Source organism: Peromyscus leucopus, chromosome 19 (genome assembly GCF_004664715.2).
Source record: "Peromyscus leucopus breed LL Stock chromosome 19, UCI_PerLeu_2.1, whole genome shotgun sequence".
Classification (NCBI taxonomy): Eukaryota; Metazoa; Chordata; class Mammalia; order Rodentia; family Cricetidae; genus Peromyscus; species Peromyscus leucopus.
The window spans coordinates 48346887-48369164 of NC_051079.1; the positions used below are offsets into that span (position 1 = coordinate 48346887).

At 54.1% G+C, this 22278-nt stretch overlaps 1 protein-coding gene across 1 annotated transcript; it reads right to left on the minus strand.

The window, feature by feature from the left end:
* Positions 1 to 4769: 4769 nt before the first annotated feature.
* Positions 4770 to 22073, minus strand: Cdx1 (caudal type homeobox 1). The gene is given in 5 exon segments (XM_028890083.2): positions 4770 to 5888; positions 6376 to 6521; positions 8093 to 8102; positions 21553 to 21892; positions 21894 to 22073. Coding segments are annotated over 5 exon segments (831 nt in total). The 5' UTR covers positions 21992 to 22073; the 3' UTR covers positions 4770 to 5651.
* Positions 22074 to 22278: the final 205 nt, after the last annotated feature.

A 22278-nucleotide genomic window follows, 5' to 3' on the forward strand; every position in this document is an offset into this window, starting at 1 on the left:
CGCCCTACGCCGGGGGAGACACCCAGACACATCGGATGACGGACAGACGGCGGCGGGGGGATGCGCGCGCCCCCGCACGCAGAGATGCGGATTGGAGCGGCCCGAGCGGGTGGGGAGGGGGGTACGTGACAGAAACCATCGGCCACAGCTACGGTCTCCTGCGTGACCTTGGGCAAGTGACTGCCTTCTCTGGGCCTCCCTTTCATTAGTTGGGTGAGGACAGACGCAGGCAGAATGCTCCTGAAGACTAATTTTCATGTATGGGGCTCCAGCACCCGACTACATCTTCTTTGCTGATGACCTTAAGTTTGGTTTTTTTGTTTTTCCCTGGGTAACCTCTTTACCTTACGTTACTTTACTGGGGTGTAAGGAATTCACGGAGGCCAAACAGAAAACAGCCAGCATGGAGCTGCCACACAGTAGGAACTCATCTAACGAGTGTTACTGACTGTTGCTTGCTCACTCAGCCATCAGCCAATCGTCTACTAGTCTATCAGTACTTCTCCAGTACCTTAAAATGATCCTGGGCCACATCTCCTTTTCTCAGCCTAGAGAGGCTGGTGTTGGTCTTCCCATTTCACAGATGAGGAAACTAAAGGACAGGTAAGTTAGTTACACACTCAAGGCCATACAACAGAGTCGGGCTTCACAGACGTCCCATAGACAGAGTGGCCCTCAGCACTTGGGATGAAAGTGCAATGGGGAGGTTTTGGGGGAGGAGAAGGGACAGGCAAGTGTCACCCTGTTGTGGTGGCTTGTGATGAAATGATAAACCAAGTTCCTGTCTACCAGCACCGAGGTTTCAGGGCCACACATTTTATCTGTAACAAGGGCCACCAACCAACAGGTATCTGGCTGAGCTCTCCAGGCACCTGGGCATCTTGTGAGCCTTCTTCTAGGATGGGGAATCGGCAGCTGGAGTAACTGAGCAATCGGTGGTGCACTGGTTTGCTGGGATGAGCCACTGTGGAAACCAGACAGGGCAAATCCGTGCCCTCTAAAGGTGCCCGCTTCAGACACTCACCATCCACATGCTTGCTGTCTTCAGGAGATGGCGGGATAAGGTCTGCTCTGACCTCTGGGGTTTGAGCAGAGGAGGGCTCCAGAGTTCCTGAGCTGGGTAGAGTTCCTCCCCATTCTCTCAGCTACTCCTACCAGAGTCTAGCCAGTCAAGGCTTCCCTGACTTAGGAGGAAGGAGCTTCCCCCAGCTGCTTCTGCCCCTAGGAGCCCCAGGAGACCAAGATGGGCAAAGGGCATTTCCTGAGCCTGATGTATTATGATGGATGCTCGTGTCCAGCATTCGACTATTAATTCTTCCCAACAGCCCCAGAAGGCAAGTAAGTGTAGATCAAATTTTATGCACAAGGAAACTTTCTCAGAAGAAGGATGCCATGTGCCCAAGAGCTCGGAGAATCTCCAGGCTTTGGGAATAAGCCTGGAGGGCCCATGGCCCTGCCTGGGGAGGAGCAGAGGCCTGGGTCTCAGGAAGGAGGCTCATGCAGGTCTCCCTCCCTCCTCCTACTCTGCCTTTGACACTGGAAACTGTCAGGCCTTTGGAAGGTCCAGAGGACCTTGGGAACAGGGCCTAGGGTGAGGCAGCTGACTCTGGACCCCAGGAGATTGGCCCCTGCAGAGCAGCACCTGGTTGAGGGTTGGGGGCAGGACTGAAACTTAGCCTTCCTTAAGCAAGCACGATGACCACTGAGCTTTGGTGACAGTCACTGAGGGTATGGTCTGCAGGTGGGCTGAGTCCATACTTTCCAGATGGGGAAACTGAGGCCCAGGGAGGGAAGGACTTGCAAAAACCACTCAGTCAGGGTAGGGCAGAGCTACACCTGGGATATCGGATGTGAGCCCACCCAGGCTACACTATCCTGATCACCTCTCGGCCACCAACTCCCTGTTGCCAGTCTTGGGTGGGGGAAAAAGCAAAACACTAAGATTCCTGGTAAATGTTGCCATTCTAAGTCATTCTAAGCTCTGAAGCCCCAACTTTACAGTCGCACAAGATCCGAGGGTTCGGTGACCAGATATGCGTGACTATTCCCTGTTGGATACTGGCACTCCTTAAATCCCCTCCCTCTCCCCTTTCCTTCCCCGCCCCTTCCTTTCCCTGTCTCCAGGTCTCACCACAAGCCAGAAGTGTAATGGAGATGTGTGCTGATTTAAGGAGAGCGTTAGATGGAAATGTACTTCCTTTATGATATAGGGAGGTATTTTTAAATGCATATAAATAAACATTTTTAATTTGCTTCAACGTTTGGATTTTGTCACCGTCGAGCATGTGTTTTGTTACAGGAGGAGTGTGGTGTCTGTGAAAAGCGAGGCTCCAGACGGCCAGTCCATCTGGTTCAGGGAGGAGGATGCCCTTCTAGAACAGCCCAGCAGGCCGGGACTGCCCTTCAGGGCCACTCTGGTGGGCTGCCAGTCTGTGTGTCTCCCCATCCCAGAGCCAGACCTCCTCCCGAGGCACTGAGCTTCCAACCTGGAGTCTCTCTCTAGAATGTTCTGGGGGGGAGGGCCTGATAGCTCACACCACCCTTTTGGCAATTGATAGTGGCTTAGTTCTTCCACACGACGGGGGTTCTCAGAGAGGAGCTAGGGTCCTATGGACCCAAGGAAACTATATACAAAACAGTGCTGCTGTGTTCTGTTCTCATTTGCTAGTGCTCCTGACCAAGTTTTGTGCCTTAGGGGGCCAGGCCTACTATTGGACCCTAGGTCCCCAGCAGCAGCTCGGACCTGTCACCCAGCAGAAGGACATGTACAACTGCCCTCTACAAAACAATACCTGCTGTCCCTAGAGGATAGCTGGGACACCTCCGTCTCTGACATGGTTGCAGGGTCTCTTCCCTCAGTCACTGCTACATGCCTCAACCTTGCCCAGAACTCTTTTTTTTTTTTTTTTTTTTTTTTCCTGAATAGGGTGTCAGGTAGTCCAGCCTGGTAGCCAAAGATGACCTTGAATTTTTGATCTTCCTGCCTCCACCATTCAAGTGCTGGGATTACAGGCATGTGCCACCAGACCCAGTTTTTCACAGTCCTGGAGGCTGAACCCAGGGCTTTGAACATCTCTACCATCAAAGCTATATTCCCAGCCCTCCAATGGGATGCTTTTAGGTGACAGGAAGATGCTTGTAAACATATACAGGCGTCTCTTCCTCATGGAGTTCAAATGCCCATGGACAGGTGCTCCCACGTGAGTGATTACTTGCAGCTCCACTGCCTGCTGGGTAGAGGTCTTCTAGAGTAGGACCTGTCTCTTCATGCCAACTGACCTCAGGGCTACGGTAATTGGGACTGCAGCCAGGCATGCAAGTATCTCAAGTGGGGTGCAAAGCATGGGCTGGACCTATCCTCCTCGGTCCCAAGAATAGCTACTCTAGCTCCTTTTGACAGACCAGGGGACCCAGAGAGGCTAAACACCTCTCTGGGTCACTGGAGGCGGTCACATTGGAGCTCAGTGTATTACACTTGACAGTCACGCTTCACTTCAAAACCTGATGCTCCCCTCAGTCAGGAAAAGCCAAGTTTCCTGTGTGTGTGTGTGTGTGTGTGTGTGTGTGATGGTCACAAGTGCTGGTGTCATTGTCCTGGGTTTGAAGCCTGAGGAACATGGGCAGAGCATTAGCTGATGCCTGTAATCCCAGCGTTCCGGAGGCTGAGGTAAAATCACCATGCTTTCAAAGGCCAGGCTAGATTATATGGTGAGTTTCAGGCCAGCCTGGCCAGTGGAAGGGCTCAGCAGGTAAAAGCATTTGCTGCATAAATTCCATTTACACCCAAAACAATTGGACCAGAGCAGGAAATGGAGGCCCAGAGAGGGGAAGTAGTTACCCTAGGGTCATGCGCATCAGAAGCCTCTCCCTACTCCGTTCTTCTGGTACCACCTGGTTCCTGTGGCTCAGATGTCAACTGCTACAGAGAGGCCCTGCGTTCTATCTCCCCAGTGGCTAGCAGGCGAGAAGAGGCTGGTGTGCTGGGGCTGGGAACACCTGTGCACTCTTAGCCCAGGCCCAGGAGCAAAGGGCGGCAGGCTGAACACCCTTTTATGACCTAGCCACCTCCCAGAACAGTAAACAGAGGGGCAAGCAGCTGGCACCAGAGCCCTCTGGGCAGACAAGGTCCTGGGTAGCTGACTTCTGCCCACCTCTGGGAAGAAGGTGAGAACCAGCCTTTCCTCCCAGAAGCTTGAAACACACTCTAAGTTCCCACTGTTCCTGTTCCTTCCCTTCTGGACCTGACCATTGCCTGTAAGTCTTAGTTCAAGCACCGCCTTCTCCAGGAAGCCTTCTAGGTCTCCTGATGAGCCGGGAGCCAGCTCTGCATTCCAACTCCACACACACTGGTGCCTGCCATGTCCAGAGCGGAAGTTCTGACTGGCTCTTACCTTCTTATGTTAACCGTACTATGTGTGTGGGACTCTTCCCCCTGGGCCAGGCACTTCTGGGGACGGGGTGGGGGAGGCTGCATGCTTCCCAGGCCCTGCCACGCCTGGTACATAGAGTGCAATCTGAATGATAATGCTGAAAGAGAAGGCCGAACTGAAAGCGCCGTGAGGACGGGAAGACTGATGGGTAGTCTGGAGCCACTGCTCACACAGACTGGCATTCCTTCAGCCTCAGGCCTGCCTTGGCAGGGTCCTGTTTGATCGGCCATGTTTGAAAGGTGACTTTGTTGGAGGAATTACAGAATGGAAGGGAGACACACAATCATGAGGAGAGGATGATGGTGATTAAACTTTTTTAAAAATTCCTTTAATGCTATGTAGGATTTTTTTTTTTTATAAACTGTTTAAAAAGGAAAAAACTTATTCCTGAACCTGCATCCAAGAGATTCCACTCTACTTAACCCCTGTCCAGCTGTGAGTTCCCCAGGGTCTGGGGGCTCCCTAGGTGTGATGGACTGCCTTGGGGAGGGGGGCATGGGCAGGTAGGTAGTGGACTCTGAGTCTATCCTGAGAAGCTTCTCTTCCATCCACAGGCCTTCCTGTAGTACTAGGGAGGGGACAAGTTCTATCTCAAGAGCAGTGACCAACTGCCCAACCTTTACCTCAGGCCTGGTCCTGATGGCTTTGTGACCACCTCCGGGCTTGGGGAGGGGGCGGGGGACAGATCATGGGAGCATGGGGTGCTAGGGCAGGTGGAGATGAGGCCGCAGGAGGAGACAGGTGGGACTGACATCATCCTGACGCTTCACATCTGAGTCTAGACCCATGGGTACCGTCGTCGTCTCTCAACACTGACTCCTCTCCAGGGCCAGTCTGGTCCATGCAGCAGCCTCCCACCTCACTCTGGAGCCCCTGGAGGAGAAAGTGGAGCCTCAGCCTTGTCTTGACGGCTTGTGGAGCGAGCCCTCTGGATCCTGAGATCTCTTCAAGTGACTGAGACCTCGTCGCTGTGGCTCCCCATCACCCCATGGCCTAGGACACAGGAGCTGGAAGAGGTCTTTGTCCAGCAGGCTCATCACGTGACCCAGCCAAGGGAAGCAGGGAGTTGGCAAGAGACTTGTCCTAGGTAGGCAATTTGTCCACAGTGACCCCAAAGGTCAGCAGCAGGGCTGGAACTCAGAACCGGCTTCTTGGGCTCCTGCAAAGCCAGGGTGCCCAGCATTCCAGTCCCTAGATCCCTGGGCCCCAGGCTGGAAGGGTCTAGGGTAGAAACTCCTCTTTGACAGGCACTGGGGAGGGGGTACCCAGAAGGCCTGCACTGGTGGAGCATAGACTACCCAGGGGTGGCCCTGATGGTGTGGGGTTGTCATCCAAGGGCAGGGGCAGCTGTGAGGGGGGCATCGGCGGCGGCGGTAGCGGCTGCTGCTGCTGCTGCTGCTGCTTCTTCTTGTTGACTTTGCGTTCCTTGGCTCGACGGTTCTGGAACCAGATTTTCACCTGTGGGATTGCACAGACTTTATGCAGCAAGCTGGGTCCGGGGAGGTGGTCTTCACGGTCCACTTCCTGCTCCGGCCACCAGACCTCAGGGACTAAAACACATTCTCCCGGTGCCCTAGACACCTTTCTCTGTAACCTCCTTCTTCCCCTTTCCAAGGCGCCATTACTCCAGAGGCCCTGTGTCCTGTGGCTACCTCATAGCACTTGGGTCTGAATAGCACCTCCTGCCCCCTGTAGCCTCTGTGTGTGTGTGTGTGTGTGTGTGTGTGTGTGTGTGTGTGCATGTGTGTATACACAGCGCATGCGTGCACGCATGTAGCCATGTTGGGCTTGGTTGCCAGTATGGCAGTGGTCCAGTGTGTGGTGCTGTGCCAGTCTTCAGGACACAGCCTCTCTGTCCACTTTTTGTGGGCCCTGTCTTTGCATGGCATCCTGAAAGCCCAACTCTGGGCCCTGCTACTTGGGCCGAGGCGGAGGACCCACGTACCTGCCGCTCTGTGAGCCCCAAGTTAACAGCCAACTCTGACTTGCGCCGGATGGTGATGTAGCGGCTGTAGTGAAACTCCTTTTCCAGCTCCAGGCGCTGGTGGTCTGTGTAGACCACACGGTACTTGTCCTTGGTCCGAGTCTTACCTGAGGAGCAGGAGGGGCAAGAGGGGTGGTGAGTGGCCCGGAATGCCCAGAGAGGCCCAGGAGTCCCCTGGCAGGGAGCTGATCGCTGGGATGCGACTCGAGGCTGGCTACGTCAGCTGTGAAAAGTGAGGCTTCTGGAGATCCCCAGCCGTTCCCTCGGACGGCCTCAGTGCTGTGTGGTAACAAACTCCCCAGGTGGTTTTGACTCAAGGGTCCCCAGAGTGTGAGTCTGAACATCGCTGTCATGAAGGGGACCCCTGGCTGGTGAGGGTGGCCTGGGGCTAAAAGGGGTTGCCAGACACTCCTCCCTGATGCACAAGGAAGACAATAGTGGAAGAAAAACAGGATTTGGAAGTACCTTGAGCTTGGGGGGCTCCCCAGTTCTACCGACTGCTAGCCCAAAGGCTGAGAGGCCCAGGGCTGCTGGTGGACCCTAGGGTCTGCTGGGTACCCAGAAGGACATTCAGGACACCAGGCTCTGCCCTAGGGTTGCACCAGGAGCCAGGGGCTGATCTACCTGAGCTGTCCACAGTCCTTCCTATATGCAGGCCCAGAGATGCAGTGACTCAGCTCATTCCACTAAACAAACCAAGTCCCTGCCTCAAGCTACACACTGGGGTGGGCAGAGAGAAAAAAAAAAAAAAATGAGAAGTCCATGCTTGGATGCTCGGGGAAGGAGGCAGACAAAAAGAAAATAAAAATGGAAAGCACTGGCTTTGTTCACTGGCAATTATTTCGAGGAAAAGAAAGAAGATAGGGAGCCTAAGAATGAATGTGGTGGCGGCAGCGGCGGCAGCGGGAAGGCGTGGGAATTTCAAACAGAGTGGTGCTGGCTGAGTAAGGGGACCATGGTATCGATAGTCCCTGCTGCTCGGTTGGGTCCTTGAATCTAGTAATTCTAGACCAGCCTGGGTGACATAGTGGGACCCTGTTAAAAAAAAAAAAAAGAAAAGACGAGAAAAAGTCAAACATTCAACACAATGGCTCTGGAACCCTAACCGAAAGAGAAAGAGCATGCGGGCTTCCTAGAGAAACAGAATCTGGGGGAGTGCAAAGGCCTCGAGGTGGAGACATGTCTGAGGCTGAGTGAGGGAGCTGGTGGGACAAGGAGCAGAGAGTGGGACCCGGCAGATGTCAGGGAAAGGGCTTAGGTTTCACTGTCTGGAATGGGAGCCACAGCAAGGCTCTAAGCAGAGGGGACATGTGGTCTGTTGCAGGCTTCCATGTTTTTCTGACGGCGGTGTGGAGAGCCGACTAAGGGCAGGAATAAGAGGAGCAGGAAGGGATTGCCATGTCCCAGGACAAGAGGGCGGTGACTTGGCTTCTAGGTGGTGACGCCTGGGCCAGGAACTGGGCTGAAAGACCGTCTGAGGTTATTAACATCAGGGCTGTCTGGGGAGAATGTTACTCTGTGGGGCCTGGATGAGCATCAGCTTTCTCTGTAAGAAGCTGAACACATGGGTAAACTAGAAGGTGCATGGTGACAGCAGACAAGCACACACCAGGGCATGACCAATCCTGGGATAACCCTGGATCTCCCCTGCCGCCCACGTGCCCACAAACAGCCTGGCCTTTGCCACCCTGCTCTGGGCCTTGGCTCAGCCTGTCCCCCCATGCCCTTGCACTAAAGACCTGCATCTGGCCCGCCTCCGCCCATCCATCCCACACGACTTGGCAGGACAGCCCTGGGCTCTTCTCCAGCCAAGTGGTTCTGTGGGGGAATTGGGAGACAACAGCTGTTCCTGGGCGGCTTCTCCCTGGCTTTTCTGCCGGAGCAGCGGAACCACACTGGCCACTTCCGTATGCGCTCAACTCACAGTACCGCCTGACAGCAGAGACACAGCACAGGACGGCCTGCAGTCCTGGGCCAGGCATGGTTAGAAGAGCGGCCGAGGGAGAGGCTGCTGAGGCCTTGGCTCCGGATGGGGCTCCTCCTTGACCTAGAAAAGTCAATCTTGGCTCAGAAACAGCTCTGCCTGAGGCTATCACCACCATGGCCTAGCTGGGCTCTGAACCCACAGCCCACTGGGATCACTAGCTAGAGCCAGAAGGAATCCTGGGGATGCCCGTCCCCTGCCAGCTTCAGATGGAGAGACCATGGCTTGAGGTAGTCATTTGGCAGCTGGAGGTCTAAAGAAGAGGCCCGTGAGTTCTTCCAGGCATGCCCGATTGCAGCTGTGGGCCACAAGTGTCCCACCATAGCTATGAACGCAGGCCTACACATGACCACTTAGATCACCACTTAATGAACTAATGTCAAAGGCTGGGCACTCCTGCTAGCTCTAGTCCAATCTCCCCGCAGAGCCAGGCTCACAAGAGACAAGTGGGTACACATGTGCTAATGCCATGTCCTCTAGTCTAGAGTCTTCTCTGCTGCCTCCAACTCACAACTCCCCCTCTTACCATCTCTAGGTACCACTGAGCTGCCCAGTATCCTAAGTGTTGGCAACAGAAACTCACAGAGCAGACCACACCTCTATGTCCATTCCCTGGAATGGAGGAGGGTCGGACCATGGCACGGGCAGACGGGAAAGCCTCGGACTGGGACTTTTAGATGCAAAGACTACTCCTAGCGATCTTCAAGAGGCGAGGCTGAGCAGCAGATGGGGCTCTGCTTGCAGGAGCCCAGGCCCAGTCATGAAGGCAGCTGTTCTCTAAGTACCTCGCTCGCTCACCCTTCTCTGTCTCTCCCCACTCCCTGCCCCTGTCCCCTTGTGGTGAGCAATAGGGACCCACAACAGTCATTTACAGCCGGAGCCGGAGCACAGACAGCTACTCTCACCACGGTGGCCATCCCCCTGGGGATGATGTGAACCACGATCTCCAGATTGGGGACCAGACAGGGACAGGGTGTCGGGTGCACCGCAGCACCTCTGTCCCTGCCAGGGTCAGTGGAACCCTAGTCCACAGCCCTGGAGAGGGGTTGACAGGATTAGGAACATACCAGCCAGCTTCTATCTAGCCCAGCTGCTTAAAGAGTACAGATTGATTGCTAAGAAAACATCCAACCATGATGAACAACATGTTCGAGTCCCTGTATAGCCCAGAAACTGGGGACTCCTACACGTTGTCCAAAGTGAGCACTAACTGGAACACCTTCCTAGGCACCAACTAAGCATCACGTAGCCTGGTTTTACAGAGCTTTGGGCCATAAGTTCCACTCCTAGGAAATAACCTCACAGAGAACTGCCCACAGCAGTGAATGTCACTAATAGCACAAGACTAAAACGATGTCCATGTCTGTGAGCAGGGATCTGGTGAACTAAGATACGGAACGCCATGGAGAGGAGCACTCAGCAACTGAGTGTGTAAGGGAGCAAGACATGGGATACTATAGGAAAAGCCTGCTACCAGGCTGGGGAGATGGCTGATGATGAGGACCTGAGTTCAGATCCCTGGAACCCATGTAAAAGCCAGTTATGGTGGCTCCCTCCCTTGTAATCCCACTTTTAGGGGTGGAGAGTGGAGACTAGAGAATCCTTGGGCGGGGGGTTGTTACTGTTAGCTGAAATGGTGAGCTCCGGATTCAGTGAGAAACCCTGCTTCAAAAATTAAGGTGGAGCCCAACCACAGAAGCTCCCTCCTCTAGGAAGGCAGCTGGAGGTGAGAAGCCATAGAAAGGAGAGTGATTTTAGAGGGCTTCAAGTCTTACCGTGTCCGATGGCCATTGCATTATCCGTGTGTGTGTGTGTGTGTGTGTGTGTGTGTGTGTGTGTGTGTGTGTAGGTTGACTCCAGGGCTTCAGCCATCATAGACAAGCATTCGACCCTGAGGACATATTCCCTCAGCCCTTTTTGTACTTTTTAAACTTTGAGATAGAGTTTCTTAGGTGAACCCTGGATTCACTTTGTAGCCCAGGCAATTTTTGAAGTTGTAAATTCCTGCCTCAGCCCCTTGTAGGTAGGGTTATAGGCCTGCCTCACCACGCCTGGGTTTTTAATTTATATTTTAATTAATTAATTAATTAATCTATTTATTTATTTATTTATTTTGGCTTTTTCGAGACAGGATTTCTCTGTGTAGCTTTGCTCCTTTCCTGGATCTCGCTCTGTAGACCAGGCTGGCCTTGAACTCACAAAGATCCACCTGCCTCTGCCTCCCGAGAGCTGGGATTAAAGGCGTGCGCCACCTGGCTGTTTATTTATTTTAAAGATAGGGTCTCTGGCCCAAGCTAGCCTTGAACCCATGATGCAGCTGAGGATGACTTTCAACTCCTTATCCTCCCGTCTCCACCTCCAAGTACTGGGATTACAGGTGCACCACAACATCTGGATTATGCAGCGCTGAGAACTGAACCCAGGGTTTTGTGCATGCTGAGACAGCACTCTATTGAGCTACACGCCAGCCCAGGCCCTGGACTCTATTTTTTAAAAATTAGCTTTATTTATTCTGTGAGAATTTCCTACACCTATAATGGATTTTGACCGTATTCACCCCTATGCCCTCCTCCAGCTCCCTTGGGGGCTCTCTTCTCCTTCCCAACTTCATCTGCCCCCCTCTCTGCTCTTCATCTTCCTTCCCCTCTAACCCAGAATCCACTTGGTGCTGTTTGCATGTGCATGGGGAGGGGGTGGGGTCATCTGCAACCTACCAGTGGCCACCCCGAAGAAAAATGACCCTTCTTTCCCCAGCAGCCACCAAGTGCCAACAGCTCCTCGGCCAGGGGTGGGGCCTGGTGAGGCCCTCCCATCCTTGGAAACTGTATTTTCAGTGACAGCCAGGAGCCCTGGGTTCCAGTGGCAGGTCTGGACAGAACTCAAGCCTGTATCCTCCCTGTTAACCTTTTGTGCGCACCTGTGTCCCCCCACCCCACCCCCGGAACCCCGAGAGGAAGGGCAACGTGGTGCATAAGAGGAACAGGGCAGGGAGGAGGCCAAGGTGAATGATTTACAGATCTCTGGGACACTGGGGTTAAGAGGGAAATCCAGCCTCCGGGAACAGGTGTCTGATGAGGGGCCGGCCACTCCCAGACACAGAATGAGTAATTTCTAGGCAAGATGCCAGTGAGAATGGGGACGGGGAGAGGGTGAAGATTTTCAGGGCCCGGCATGGTGGGAAGAGCCTCGGCTCACTCACCTAAATGGCAGGCTCGCCCTCTGCTCTGGTTCTGGTCCTATGCAGAATGTCTCATTCCTGTAGCACAGGCTGCCGTGGGAGGCATGAATGGGACGCCACATCTCTGAAGCATGAGCAGTTTAAGGTCCAGGGAAGCCACAGGCAGATGGCTCCCAGTGCCTGGCCCTTAACCTCAGTACTCCCAGTGAGCTGTCCAGAAAATCCTGGTCCCCAAATTTGGAGTGGGTGGGGCTGACACTGGCTCCTGGGGTTTGGTGCTTGGCTAGCTCTCCAGGTGTTCCTGGTATGTGGTTGTTTGAACAAGCAGACCTCTAGGGATGTGCAGGCCGCCTGCATGCCAGGGTGGCTAGGGATCATCTCCCTACCTCTCTGGGTCCCGTATTTGTAATATGGAGATAACCATTAAGGACAGCCACCATGGCCATGGGCCAAGCAGTTTGTATATGTATGTGCCTAAACAACCGTGGGACAGTGTAATGTATCTCCTTTTGTTGTCCCCTCCCCCAGACAGGGTTTCTCGGTGTAACAGCCCTGCCTGTCCTGGAACTCGATTTGTAGACCAGGCTGGCCTTGAACTGCTGTGCTTCCGGAGTGCTGGGATTAAAGGCGTGTGCCACCACACCTGGCTATGTATCCCATTTTTACATACAAGAAACAGGCTCAGTGAGGCTTATATACCAAATGGTGGGATTTGAGACAATCCAGGACCAGGGAGATGGATGGTTCAGGGAAGGTGCTTACTGATGGCCTGAATTCCATACCTAGAACCCACAAGGCCCAGATAAACAAATGTAATTAAACACGTTTAAAAAGCCAGGTCTATTTGTCCTCAGAAACATACTAGAGCCGGGCTTGGAGGCACAAACCTTTTTTCCCTTGAACTGGGAGGCAGGGGCAGGCGAATCTCTGGGTTCAAGGCCAGCCTGTTCTACAGAGTGAGTTCCAGGCCAGCCAGGGCTACACAGAGAAACCCTGTCTCAAAACAAACAAACAAAAACAAAACAAAAAAGGAAAAGAAGGAAGGAAGGAAGGAAGGAAGGAAGGAAGGAAGGAAGGAAGGAAGGAAGGAAGGAAGGGGAGAAAGGGGGGGAGAGAGAGAGAGAGAGAGAGAGAAACACTCTAGAACCTATCACACAGTGGATGGTTTTTCACAGTCCTCTCTAGGTTTGAGATGCACAGGGTTTCATGTGGGATGAGGAGGGCTCCTTGTGCAATACCTGGGATATAGCAGGTACACACAGAGAGGGACAGAGTCCACTCTTTGCCAGTAGTGTTGGGGTACCCCCTGTAGGGATGCCAGGAAGTGGGGCTGTGTCCTGCGTTTGTAAGGTCCCTTCCAACTTGAAAGCAGGAGGCTCCCAATGTTTGTTGATTCTTAGACTGTGTTTGTTATTATTGCTGAAAGAACTCTAAGGCTGATTTCCCAGTTTTGGAGTCTAGACACCAGGCCTGGCCAGCTGGAAGACAAGGACAGAGTTGTGGTGGCCTGTATTGGGGCCCTCATCCAGCCCAGGACAGACAAGGAGGACTTGGCTTCTGCTCCAAGACAGAGTGACTCCCAGAAAGTCAAGTGATCTCTGGGTCAGACTTGCTTCTGGGGTTGTGGCTCCTAGGGATGACTAAATGACTATCAAGCCTCAAGTCCAGCCCCAGACCTCTCTGATCTCTCACTGCGTGGGGTACCTCAAATGGCTATACATTAAGATGCCATCTGCACCCAGCATGTACACACACACACACACACACACACACACACAGAGGCAAATACATGTGTGTATGGGATTTTGTTAAAAATACCTATTGTTAGGTTCTACTCAGGCCTGGGTCTCCACTTCTCTATCATTTTGCTGGAGGTGGGGGAGAGTGTGGTACTGAGGACCAAGCCAGCTCTGCCTCTCAGCTACACCTCAGCCCTCTCACCTTTAACAAGCTCCAGCTGGAGTGTTTTTAAACAAGTCCCTCATCTGTGGGTCTCAGTCTCTCCCAATGAGGGGTGGGTGTCAGCACCAAGGTATGGAACCCAGAACTTCATGTATGCTAGGGATGTGCTTTTCCACTGAACTATGACCCCCAGACTACAGGTTCTCAAGTTCTAGGCAATTCGCCGGGTAGTGGGTGAGCAGTGAGGGGTCAGTGCCCCCCCCACCACCCATTACATGTACAGAGAGGGCACACCCACACACCCTCCAGCCCGGTAGAGCAGGGGGCAATCGCCTGCCTGCCTCTGTCTGTGGCGCCTGCTGGAGGATGCTTAGGGAAAGGAAGACATTGGACCCCTCTTCAAGATGGAGATGAGAGAAGAAGCCCAGAAAGGTCACTGGGTCATGTGATGAGGACAGCCGCAGAGTCAAGGAACGGAAAAGAAGGAAAGAAAGACAGAGGGGGTTCAAAGGTATTGGGAGGAGCAGCTTCCCTGCCAGCCCAGGCACCTGGGCACCATCAGCCAAGGCCTTTCCCAGGCCCCGTGGAACACCAAAGAACAGGTTCGGGCTGGGGTGACTTGTGCTAGCTATGCCCCTGACTCTTGCTTGGTAGGACCACCTTCTCCATTGTGTGCCTCCACATCCCCATCTACTAAGGAAGAGTTGGGCAGTGTTGCGTCCCTTAAGAAGAGACAAGACCAGGATGAGCATCTTTTTTTTTTTTTTTTTTTTTGGTTTTTCGAGACAGGGTTTCTCTGTGTAGCTTTGCGCCTTTCCTGGGACTCACTTGGTAGCCTAGGCTGGCCTCGAACTCACATAGATCCACCTGCCTCTGCCTCCCGAGTGCTGGGATTAAAGGCGTGCACCACCACCACCCGGCGAGCATCTTTTGTATAGAAAAGATGTGTGAGGAAAAGAATTCCAAGTACGCTGAGCACACAAATAACTCTAAGACCAGATTAACATAAGAGGATTGGGGGGAAGTGACAGGGTATGAGCATCCGTGTGGTGGAGGCACTCTAAGGACCTAAACCTAGCACCAGGGCAGAGAGCTGGGAGGTGGCCCGGTCTATATCCTTAGTTGGAAGGACCACGGATTTCCTGGGTCCCCTCCCTGCCCAGCACACAAAATAAACGTGAAAGCAGTTTGTAAAGGGCAAAGGGCTATGGATCCAAAAAAGCAGAACTGAACTATTTGCAGAAGCGGATGCTGGCGGGCTCCCTTGGGGACGGGAGGAATGCTGCCTGATGGGAAGTCACATGTCAAAGAACACCCTGGAGTGCGGAGATCGGATTAGGCCATCAGTTGCCATGAAGTCTCAATTTGGGCCTGTTTCCCTAACTGTCTCACCCATGGCAGGGTCTCTGCTGCAGGAGCAGAAGCCTTGGCCATCCTCAGGATAATGGAGGCCATTCTGGAGTCATGGGGCTTCCTGCTGAGCCCACAATTCATCCTTGAGGCTGAGGGGTAACTACAGACTATTATGTTATGGCTCCTCACTCAGGCCCTGGAGGAAGGATGAGGTTGGGTTAAGCACAGCCAACTCTGAGGAAGCTTCATGGGGAAATCAGTAGCCTAGGGGAAGGCTCTCCTGAACCAGCCCTTCTTCCTAGTCAGAGTCGTCTATCACAGCTACGCCCTGTGGCTCTGAAGGCACCTGTGCATTGTTGACTACCATATCTTCCTCAAGGCCCACAGCCAGCCCTGGGCTTTGTGAGGTGGCAAAAAGGAACTGTGGAGTCTTGGGCTCAAGAGCTGGCTCAGAAGTTGAGAGCATCCGCTACTCTTCCCGAGGGCTGGGTTCGATTCCCAGCACCCACATGGTAGTTCACAATCATGTGTAATTCTAGTGTCAGGGAATCTGGTACCCTCTTCTGGTCTCCACACACGTGGGTATAGACATAAACAAAGGTAAAACATTCATACACATAAAATACGAGAATAATTTGTAAAACGTTTAGAGTTAGGTGGCCCTGAAAGTCTTCACCTGTTGGCCATGGGCTAGTGATATGTCCCCAGGTAAACCACTAGAGGCCTTTTGTTTTTAGTTTTCTTTGTCACATTAACCAGAGTTCACATGCTCAACTGCTGTATGTACTGTTGGCTGGTCGCTGGGGAGTCCAGACCTGGTGCATTTCCACAGAGACAGGAAATTCTATAGTTCTCTGCCCACCAGGGACCAGGAGCCAAGCTGCCTAGCTCACTAACTACACTGTTTACACTAGCTGCAGCTCCTGCCACCCATTCTCATCCTCCCAAAGTTATTCTACAAGGACCCTCAGTCCAGAGCGTCACTCCATCCCTTCACCTGATGGCTCAGCCTCCAAAGCAGCTCTTCCTGCCTGTGGCTACTGTGTCCTTCTCTTTGCTCAGCCTCAAGGCCAATCAAGAAGTCTACCACTCTAGGGTCAGTAATACTGCATTTGAAGAGGGTTGAGCACACGTGCTGAATGCCTGGGAGACACCAGCTCATTTCGTTCTGACTGTGCTAGGTGCTTAGCACTATTCTGGTCCCTGTTCTCATGGCAGGCATGTAAAAAGCCAGCATGTCAATTAAGTGATGACCAACCACGAACATGAATGCAGAGGGCCATGAATAAGGAACTCAGGGCTGGGCTAAGTTGGTTGGAGGGTAGACCTTCTTTACTTAGCCTTGGGGAGATCTCTTAGAGGGATGGCACATAGGCCAAGACCTGAAGGTTGGGAAAGAAGCTTCCATGTCACAAATGGGGAACAGTATGACGCAGAGAGAAAACCGCCTATGCAAAGACCTCAGACGAAGATCAGAGTGGGAAGCTGAGCCACCAGATGATCCCACCTTTGTTCCGCCATAGCCCCCCATCAGCCAACAGAGTCTTCAGCACAGAAGAGAATACTGTTGCCTGCCTTCCTGGAAGGATGGGTGAAGGGGCAGGATGGATGAAGGGAGGGAAGGCATTAGCTGTGAGTGGAGGACTAACAGAACCTCTGGCCGAGGGGTCTGGGTTTGATTTTCAGAGCCCAGGCAGGTCTGAGGATGTCAAGCACCAAGTGGCAAGCACTGCTTCTCCTCTCCACTCAAAGATGAACGGTGAGGGAGACGCAGAGGGAGGGCAGCAAAACATGGCAATGACCCTGACTCCAGATGTGATGGTAGCTTGTCCTGAGAGGCCTGTCCAGGGAGAGGATGTCCTTCACAAAAGCTGGTCCCTGACGCTAACAAAGCTGTCTGGATGCTCTAAGCACCAGATCTGCTGGGGGAAGGGGACACGTTCCACAACACAAAAAATCTCCAGCCACTTTCTAACTAGGTCATTCCCAGCTACATCTGAGAGCTGAGGTGTCAGGTGTGGCTTCTGCTGCAGGGAAAGCCAGCTTTAAAGACACAGTCTTCTTGCTCCCTCTTCCTCTCCCCCTCTCCTTCCCTCCCACCTCACCCAGCTCCTGCCTGCTGGCCTCTTTCTCCTCACCTGGATGGGCACTGGCTGGAAGGCATGCAGCAGAGGAGAGATCGTGGGCCAGAGAATGTTGCTTTGTTTGACGGCCCTTGGCAGGCTGTGCATCCTGGCTAGCACCGTATGCTGCCATACCCTAGTTGTGTGAGCTTGGCCAGGCCACAGGGCCTCTCTAAGCCTCTTCAATGTGATCTGTAAAATGTGTCCAATAATAAACCCTTTGCATAGCGACTTCATGATGAACCCTACTACGTGCAAGACAGGGCACGAGGAGGTTGATTAGGATTGGTCCTTGATGGGATTACAGATAGGAAATGGCAGAAACAAGCAATTTGACAGAAGTAGACATGATAGAGATGGCTAAAACAGGAGGCTGTCAGTAGGCTTATCACTGCCCTTCACTCCGAGTGCTCCACTTGGAGTGGGGAGAATCAAGAAGGGTTTCCTGGAGGAGGTGGCCTTGGAGAAGCATTTGAACTGGTAAGGATGCAGGAGAGGCACGAGAGGGCAGGGCAGATAAAGGGCCCAGGATGGAGATGCAGAAAGTGTGAGGCTTAGGCCTGCTTGCACCTGCCAAGAAGTGGCACTGAGCATCGGCCATCCACCCAATGCTGGGCTGTGCTTTACACACACGGTGGGTTCAGGAAATTCTCCAAGTTAGGGGCTGGTGAAAAGGCTCAGAGGGTAAAAAAGCATGTGCTACTCAAGCCTGACTCTAGTTGGAGTCCTAGAGCCTACGTAAAGGTGGAAGAGAGCCAACTGTACACGGTTGTCCTCTGGACTCCGCATGTGCTGTGGCATACACCGCCTCCTCATGCTAATAAATAAAATTCTTGAGAGAAAGAAAGAGAGAGAGAAGAAATGACCCAAGTTTGTGCCTCTGGCTAGGTGGTATCTAAGAGAAATGCAATCCCAGAGGTAAAGTCTCCCAAGCTTCGACTTCTAACAGTCTCCAAAAGGTTCCTGGGCTTCTGAGCAAACTACAAGGAGAGTGTCTTCAACAGTGAGTTAGGATCTGTTCTCAACAGGACTCTAGATGCCTCAGAATTGGGGCATCCAGAAATGGGGTTGCTCTTGAGCAGCGATGGGCCCTAATAAGGGAGGTCTGGCAGGTGGGTGGAGCATGCATGAAAGAAAGGTCAGAGGTGAGAGTCCAGGTTGGTGGCTGTGGCTATGGAGTAAGAGACAGGGGGGACATATTCATCCTTTTTTGTGTGTCTCATTTTCCCCCTGTCTGAAGCTGAGGGGGTTAGACAGGATCTAAAGCCCATCCCAACAACCCCATCATCGGGCAGACATATTCCAGCCCTGTAAATCAGTGTTCAGTCACAGCAGTCAGACTGGGCCTCTGGTGAAGGACAATCATGACCTCCTGACAGAAAGACTCATATTTAAACAAACGTCAAGGCAGACAACGGAGCCCCTTGCAATCATTTGCACCCCGGCTTCGGGAGCGGCACGGCTCCCTCAGAACCAGCTAACACTCTAGGTACTGTAGCCTAACTGAAGCCCGCCCCGCCCCACCCCCGTGTCCAGCACCCTTTCTTCGAATCAAACCAAATCAAATCACAGTCTGGCCTCGGCCACCCCCATTGCGTAGTCAGGAGCACTGGACCAAGTGTGGGGAGGGCAGCCAACTTTCAACCACTAGCCTGAAATGCTGCCTGGACAGTCACGGGTCCAACCCGCAGGGAGGGACCCTAGGAACCTGTGGAAGCTGACTCTTTGCCCTCCCCTGGCCTCCTGATATGCCTCCTGCCCCTTCACCTTCCCGGTTCATCCGTCCAACTGGATGCATTGAGCACATACTGGTGGCAGGCACGGAGCTGGTGTCCCCCCCCCAACAATTTTGGGTCAGACAGACATGGCTCCAGACCTTTTGGGGACAGAACATGCAAACATACATGGAAGTAGGAGAACAATGGAATTTGTCACGGTTTTAAAGGACACCAGCTGAAGTCATCAAAAGGAGCTGAGGTGGGAAGTCTAATTTGGGAATCACAAAGGGCCTCTCATTCGGCTATGGACTGAAGGTGAGCAGGAGCCAGGCATGCAAAGAGTCGGAGGGAAGGGAAAAGAAGGTCTGTACACAAGACCTGAAGCAAGACTTGGCGGGCCTGAAGATTGAAAGAGGGCTGGGTGCTGGAGCCCAGTGGCCAAGGGGAGTGGCCTGGGGTGAGGTCCAGAGGGGGGGGGGCAAGCATGGGTGCTATAATAGAGTCTCACAGACCCGAGGAAGGAGTGTGCTGTTCATCCTAAAGAGGATGGGAATCCACATAAAAAAATTTAAACGGACTCATCTGTATCTGGAACATCCCTTAGAGCCTCTGGACTTCACTTTCCTCTTCAGTATATCTGCTCTTTAACTGTCCAATGCAGACATTCTAGAATGTCAGCAGCTCAGAAAGAAGGAAGAAAGGTGGCAGCCCGAAGACCTTGTGGCCAGTGTCGCTGGGCTCTGGAGGATGGGGCACACAGTGAACGTCCCTCAGCTGTCCCAGACAACAACCTCATCACCGCACAAGAGCCCCCTCGGGAAACCTGTGCCTTCAGTGTGCCCAGAGGGAGAAACTGAGCCACAGAGGGGGAGGGGAAGGACTCTTCCCACGAGGAGAGTCTAGACTCCTCCCCCAGCTCCGATTGGGCCCTGTTTCTGGAGCATCAGTGAGAGTCCTGTGGCTTGAGCAGACTGGAAGGCCCGGACTCCAGCATCCTCAGCCAAATGTCTGGTCCTGAGAAGTCCTTCCTTCCTAGAGACTCCAGAACCCAAGCCTGAAATCCTGCCCTCTACTCTCAGACCTAAGGGAAAAACCCTGCCGCCTTTGGATAGCCATGGCTCTATCTGCATGCAGGAAATGATCCATGAGTGACAGCTGTCGGAGAGTAGAGACACGAGGCTTGTGTGACCTCAATAGTAGACGCCATTCATTCACTACCTCATTCTGCCCGCTCCTTCCTGCCCACACTGCTTCACAATGGAAGGCCTTGCTCCAAGGCTCTACCTGAGGGGAACCTCCTCATCCCTCTCCAGAGCCACCTGACCAACAGGAAGCGGCTAGTGGAAGACTAGAAATGCGCCTTCCTTCTTAGAGGGCCATAGCAGACCCCAGGATGCTGGGAGGGCACTCTCCTATCACTCAGTGTGAAGCTCTTCCCTACACTCATGACCAAGGAAGGCTTCAGAGGGCCTCCACACACAAACAACACACCTACATCCATCTACCAAAGGATGGAACATGTTCTTTCCCATCAGCTTTTTCTGGACTCTTTTTTTGTAGCCTGAAGCAGGATATATATATATATATATATATATATATACACACACACACACACACACACACACACATATATCTCACCACGTTACCTTCCCTGGTTCCTTGTTTCATTGACCATAAAATGAGACCCAGAAAAGGTGAGTCATCCAGGGAATCGGTTGGTTGTACAGAGGATTAGGAGACAGGTATGGTGTTCAGCATGCCCCACCAGTTCCTGGCTGTGGCCTTGGGCGGGTATTGACCATCTTTGTACCACAGTTTCTTCCTCCTCCAAACATGTGGAAGACGGCACCCACAGCAACGTCTTACGAGAGTCCCCCAGTATTAGCTGCTATTACTCAAGGCACAGAAGTGAGGGGCCCCCGCTTTGCCCTCCAAACATCCCCGGAGTCAGACCGGCGGGTCTGTGTTCCCTGGGACTTCTAAGGAGTGTGGCTACAACCCGGGCCTGCAGCTACCGATCAGACCCTCCCAGCAGCAGCCCAGGGGCAGAGATGGGTGTGTGGGATAAGCGGAGGGAAGGAAGAGCTGGTAGAGGAAGTTCCAGGCCTGCTCCCAGCTGGGGGAAGGGAAGGAAAGGCCGCACATCAAAGAGTAGGCAGGCCAGCTTCCCGCCCTCAAGGCCAGGTGGCCTTTGTCAGGACAGGCCAAACACAATCTGGACAATGAGGGATCCTGCTCACTTCCCCGCCAACAGGAGTCACTACTGAGCTAAAGCAAAGCCGGTGACATGACAAAGGGGGGTGGGGGGGACCCATAAAGGTCAGGCTGTCCCTCATTAAGCCGAGCCTTTGTCCAGCCCCCTCCCCTGCCTTTGAAGAGGGGTGGATCAGAGAGGCCTGCCCAGGGGCAGGAGCTTCACAGGCTAAGAAGCCAAACAGCAGCCACCTTCCCAAATGCTCCTGCTGCCCCTCCCCCGGGGTCAAGAGTTCAGGGAGAGTCCTGGGGAGGCTAGGTAGAGACCCCTGGACGCAGGCAACCAAAGGGAGCTTGGTCCACCAAAGGACAGGATCCTGTCTCTTCCCTGTGGGAGAGGGAGCCAGTTGGTCCTGGAGAGGAAGTGACCTGCAGTTTCCCCCAGTTATACGGAAGGATTCAGTTGGGCGACTCAAAGCTCTCCAAGCCCCCTAGATTAAAGAAGGGCGACACAACTGACTCCCCAGGGCAGGAGTGGCAGTGGGCCACACTCTTGGGAAGTCAGTCAGTCAAGGCCAGGGCAAGAGGTCAAAGAGAGGGCGGCCTGGGCCTCGCTCGCCGGGCACCTGCCAGGGCCGGGAACCCGTCTGGAGGCCCAGGCGGGAGAAGGGTCCTTACCGCTGCCACCGCGCCTGCGGTCGCCACGCTGCGCCGCATCCATTCGTAGGGTGTCCGCCTCTGCGCTCCTGGCGAGGACGGTGCGCCCGGCGGGCCGAGGGACTGCGCCAGGAGGCCGGGCCCGGGCCCGGGAGGCGCGGGCACCGGGCTAAAGTCCGGAGGGGGCCCGAAGGCCAGCGGGGCCGGGCTGGCGGCGGGGGCCGCGGGGCCCGGGCCATAGGCGGCTGCCCAGTCGTCCTTGGGCGCAGGGAAGGGCGCGGGCCAGGTCGGAGGGGGCGCGGGCGCCGGGGCGGGCTCCACGTGCGTGTAACCCGCGAAGTCGGGGTACTGCGGGGTGCGGGCGCCGGGCCGGGGCCGCGTAGGTCGGAGGGCCCAGGCCCAGGCTGGAGGGTCTGGCGGGGCCTGGGTACACGGGGGAGTCCTTGTCCAGCACATAGCCCACGTACATGGTGACCGCGGGGTCCCCCGCGCATGCTGGGCCCTGGAGCCGCCGCGCCGGCCGGCCGCCCCGACGACCGGCGACTGCTCACCTGGACCCGCGGCCGCCGCCGCGCCCGCCCCACCCCGGCCTTTTATAGCCGCGGGCCGTCCGCGGCCCCAGCCGGGCGGCTTTGCATTTCAAAGCGGGGGGAAGCCTCGGGGCCGCGAATCAAAGGGGGAAGCCCGTCGGGCGAGGGGGTTCAAAAGGAGACAAATTGCCGCCCTAAGCAGGAGGTGGATGGGCCTGGGGGGCTG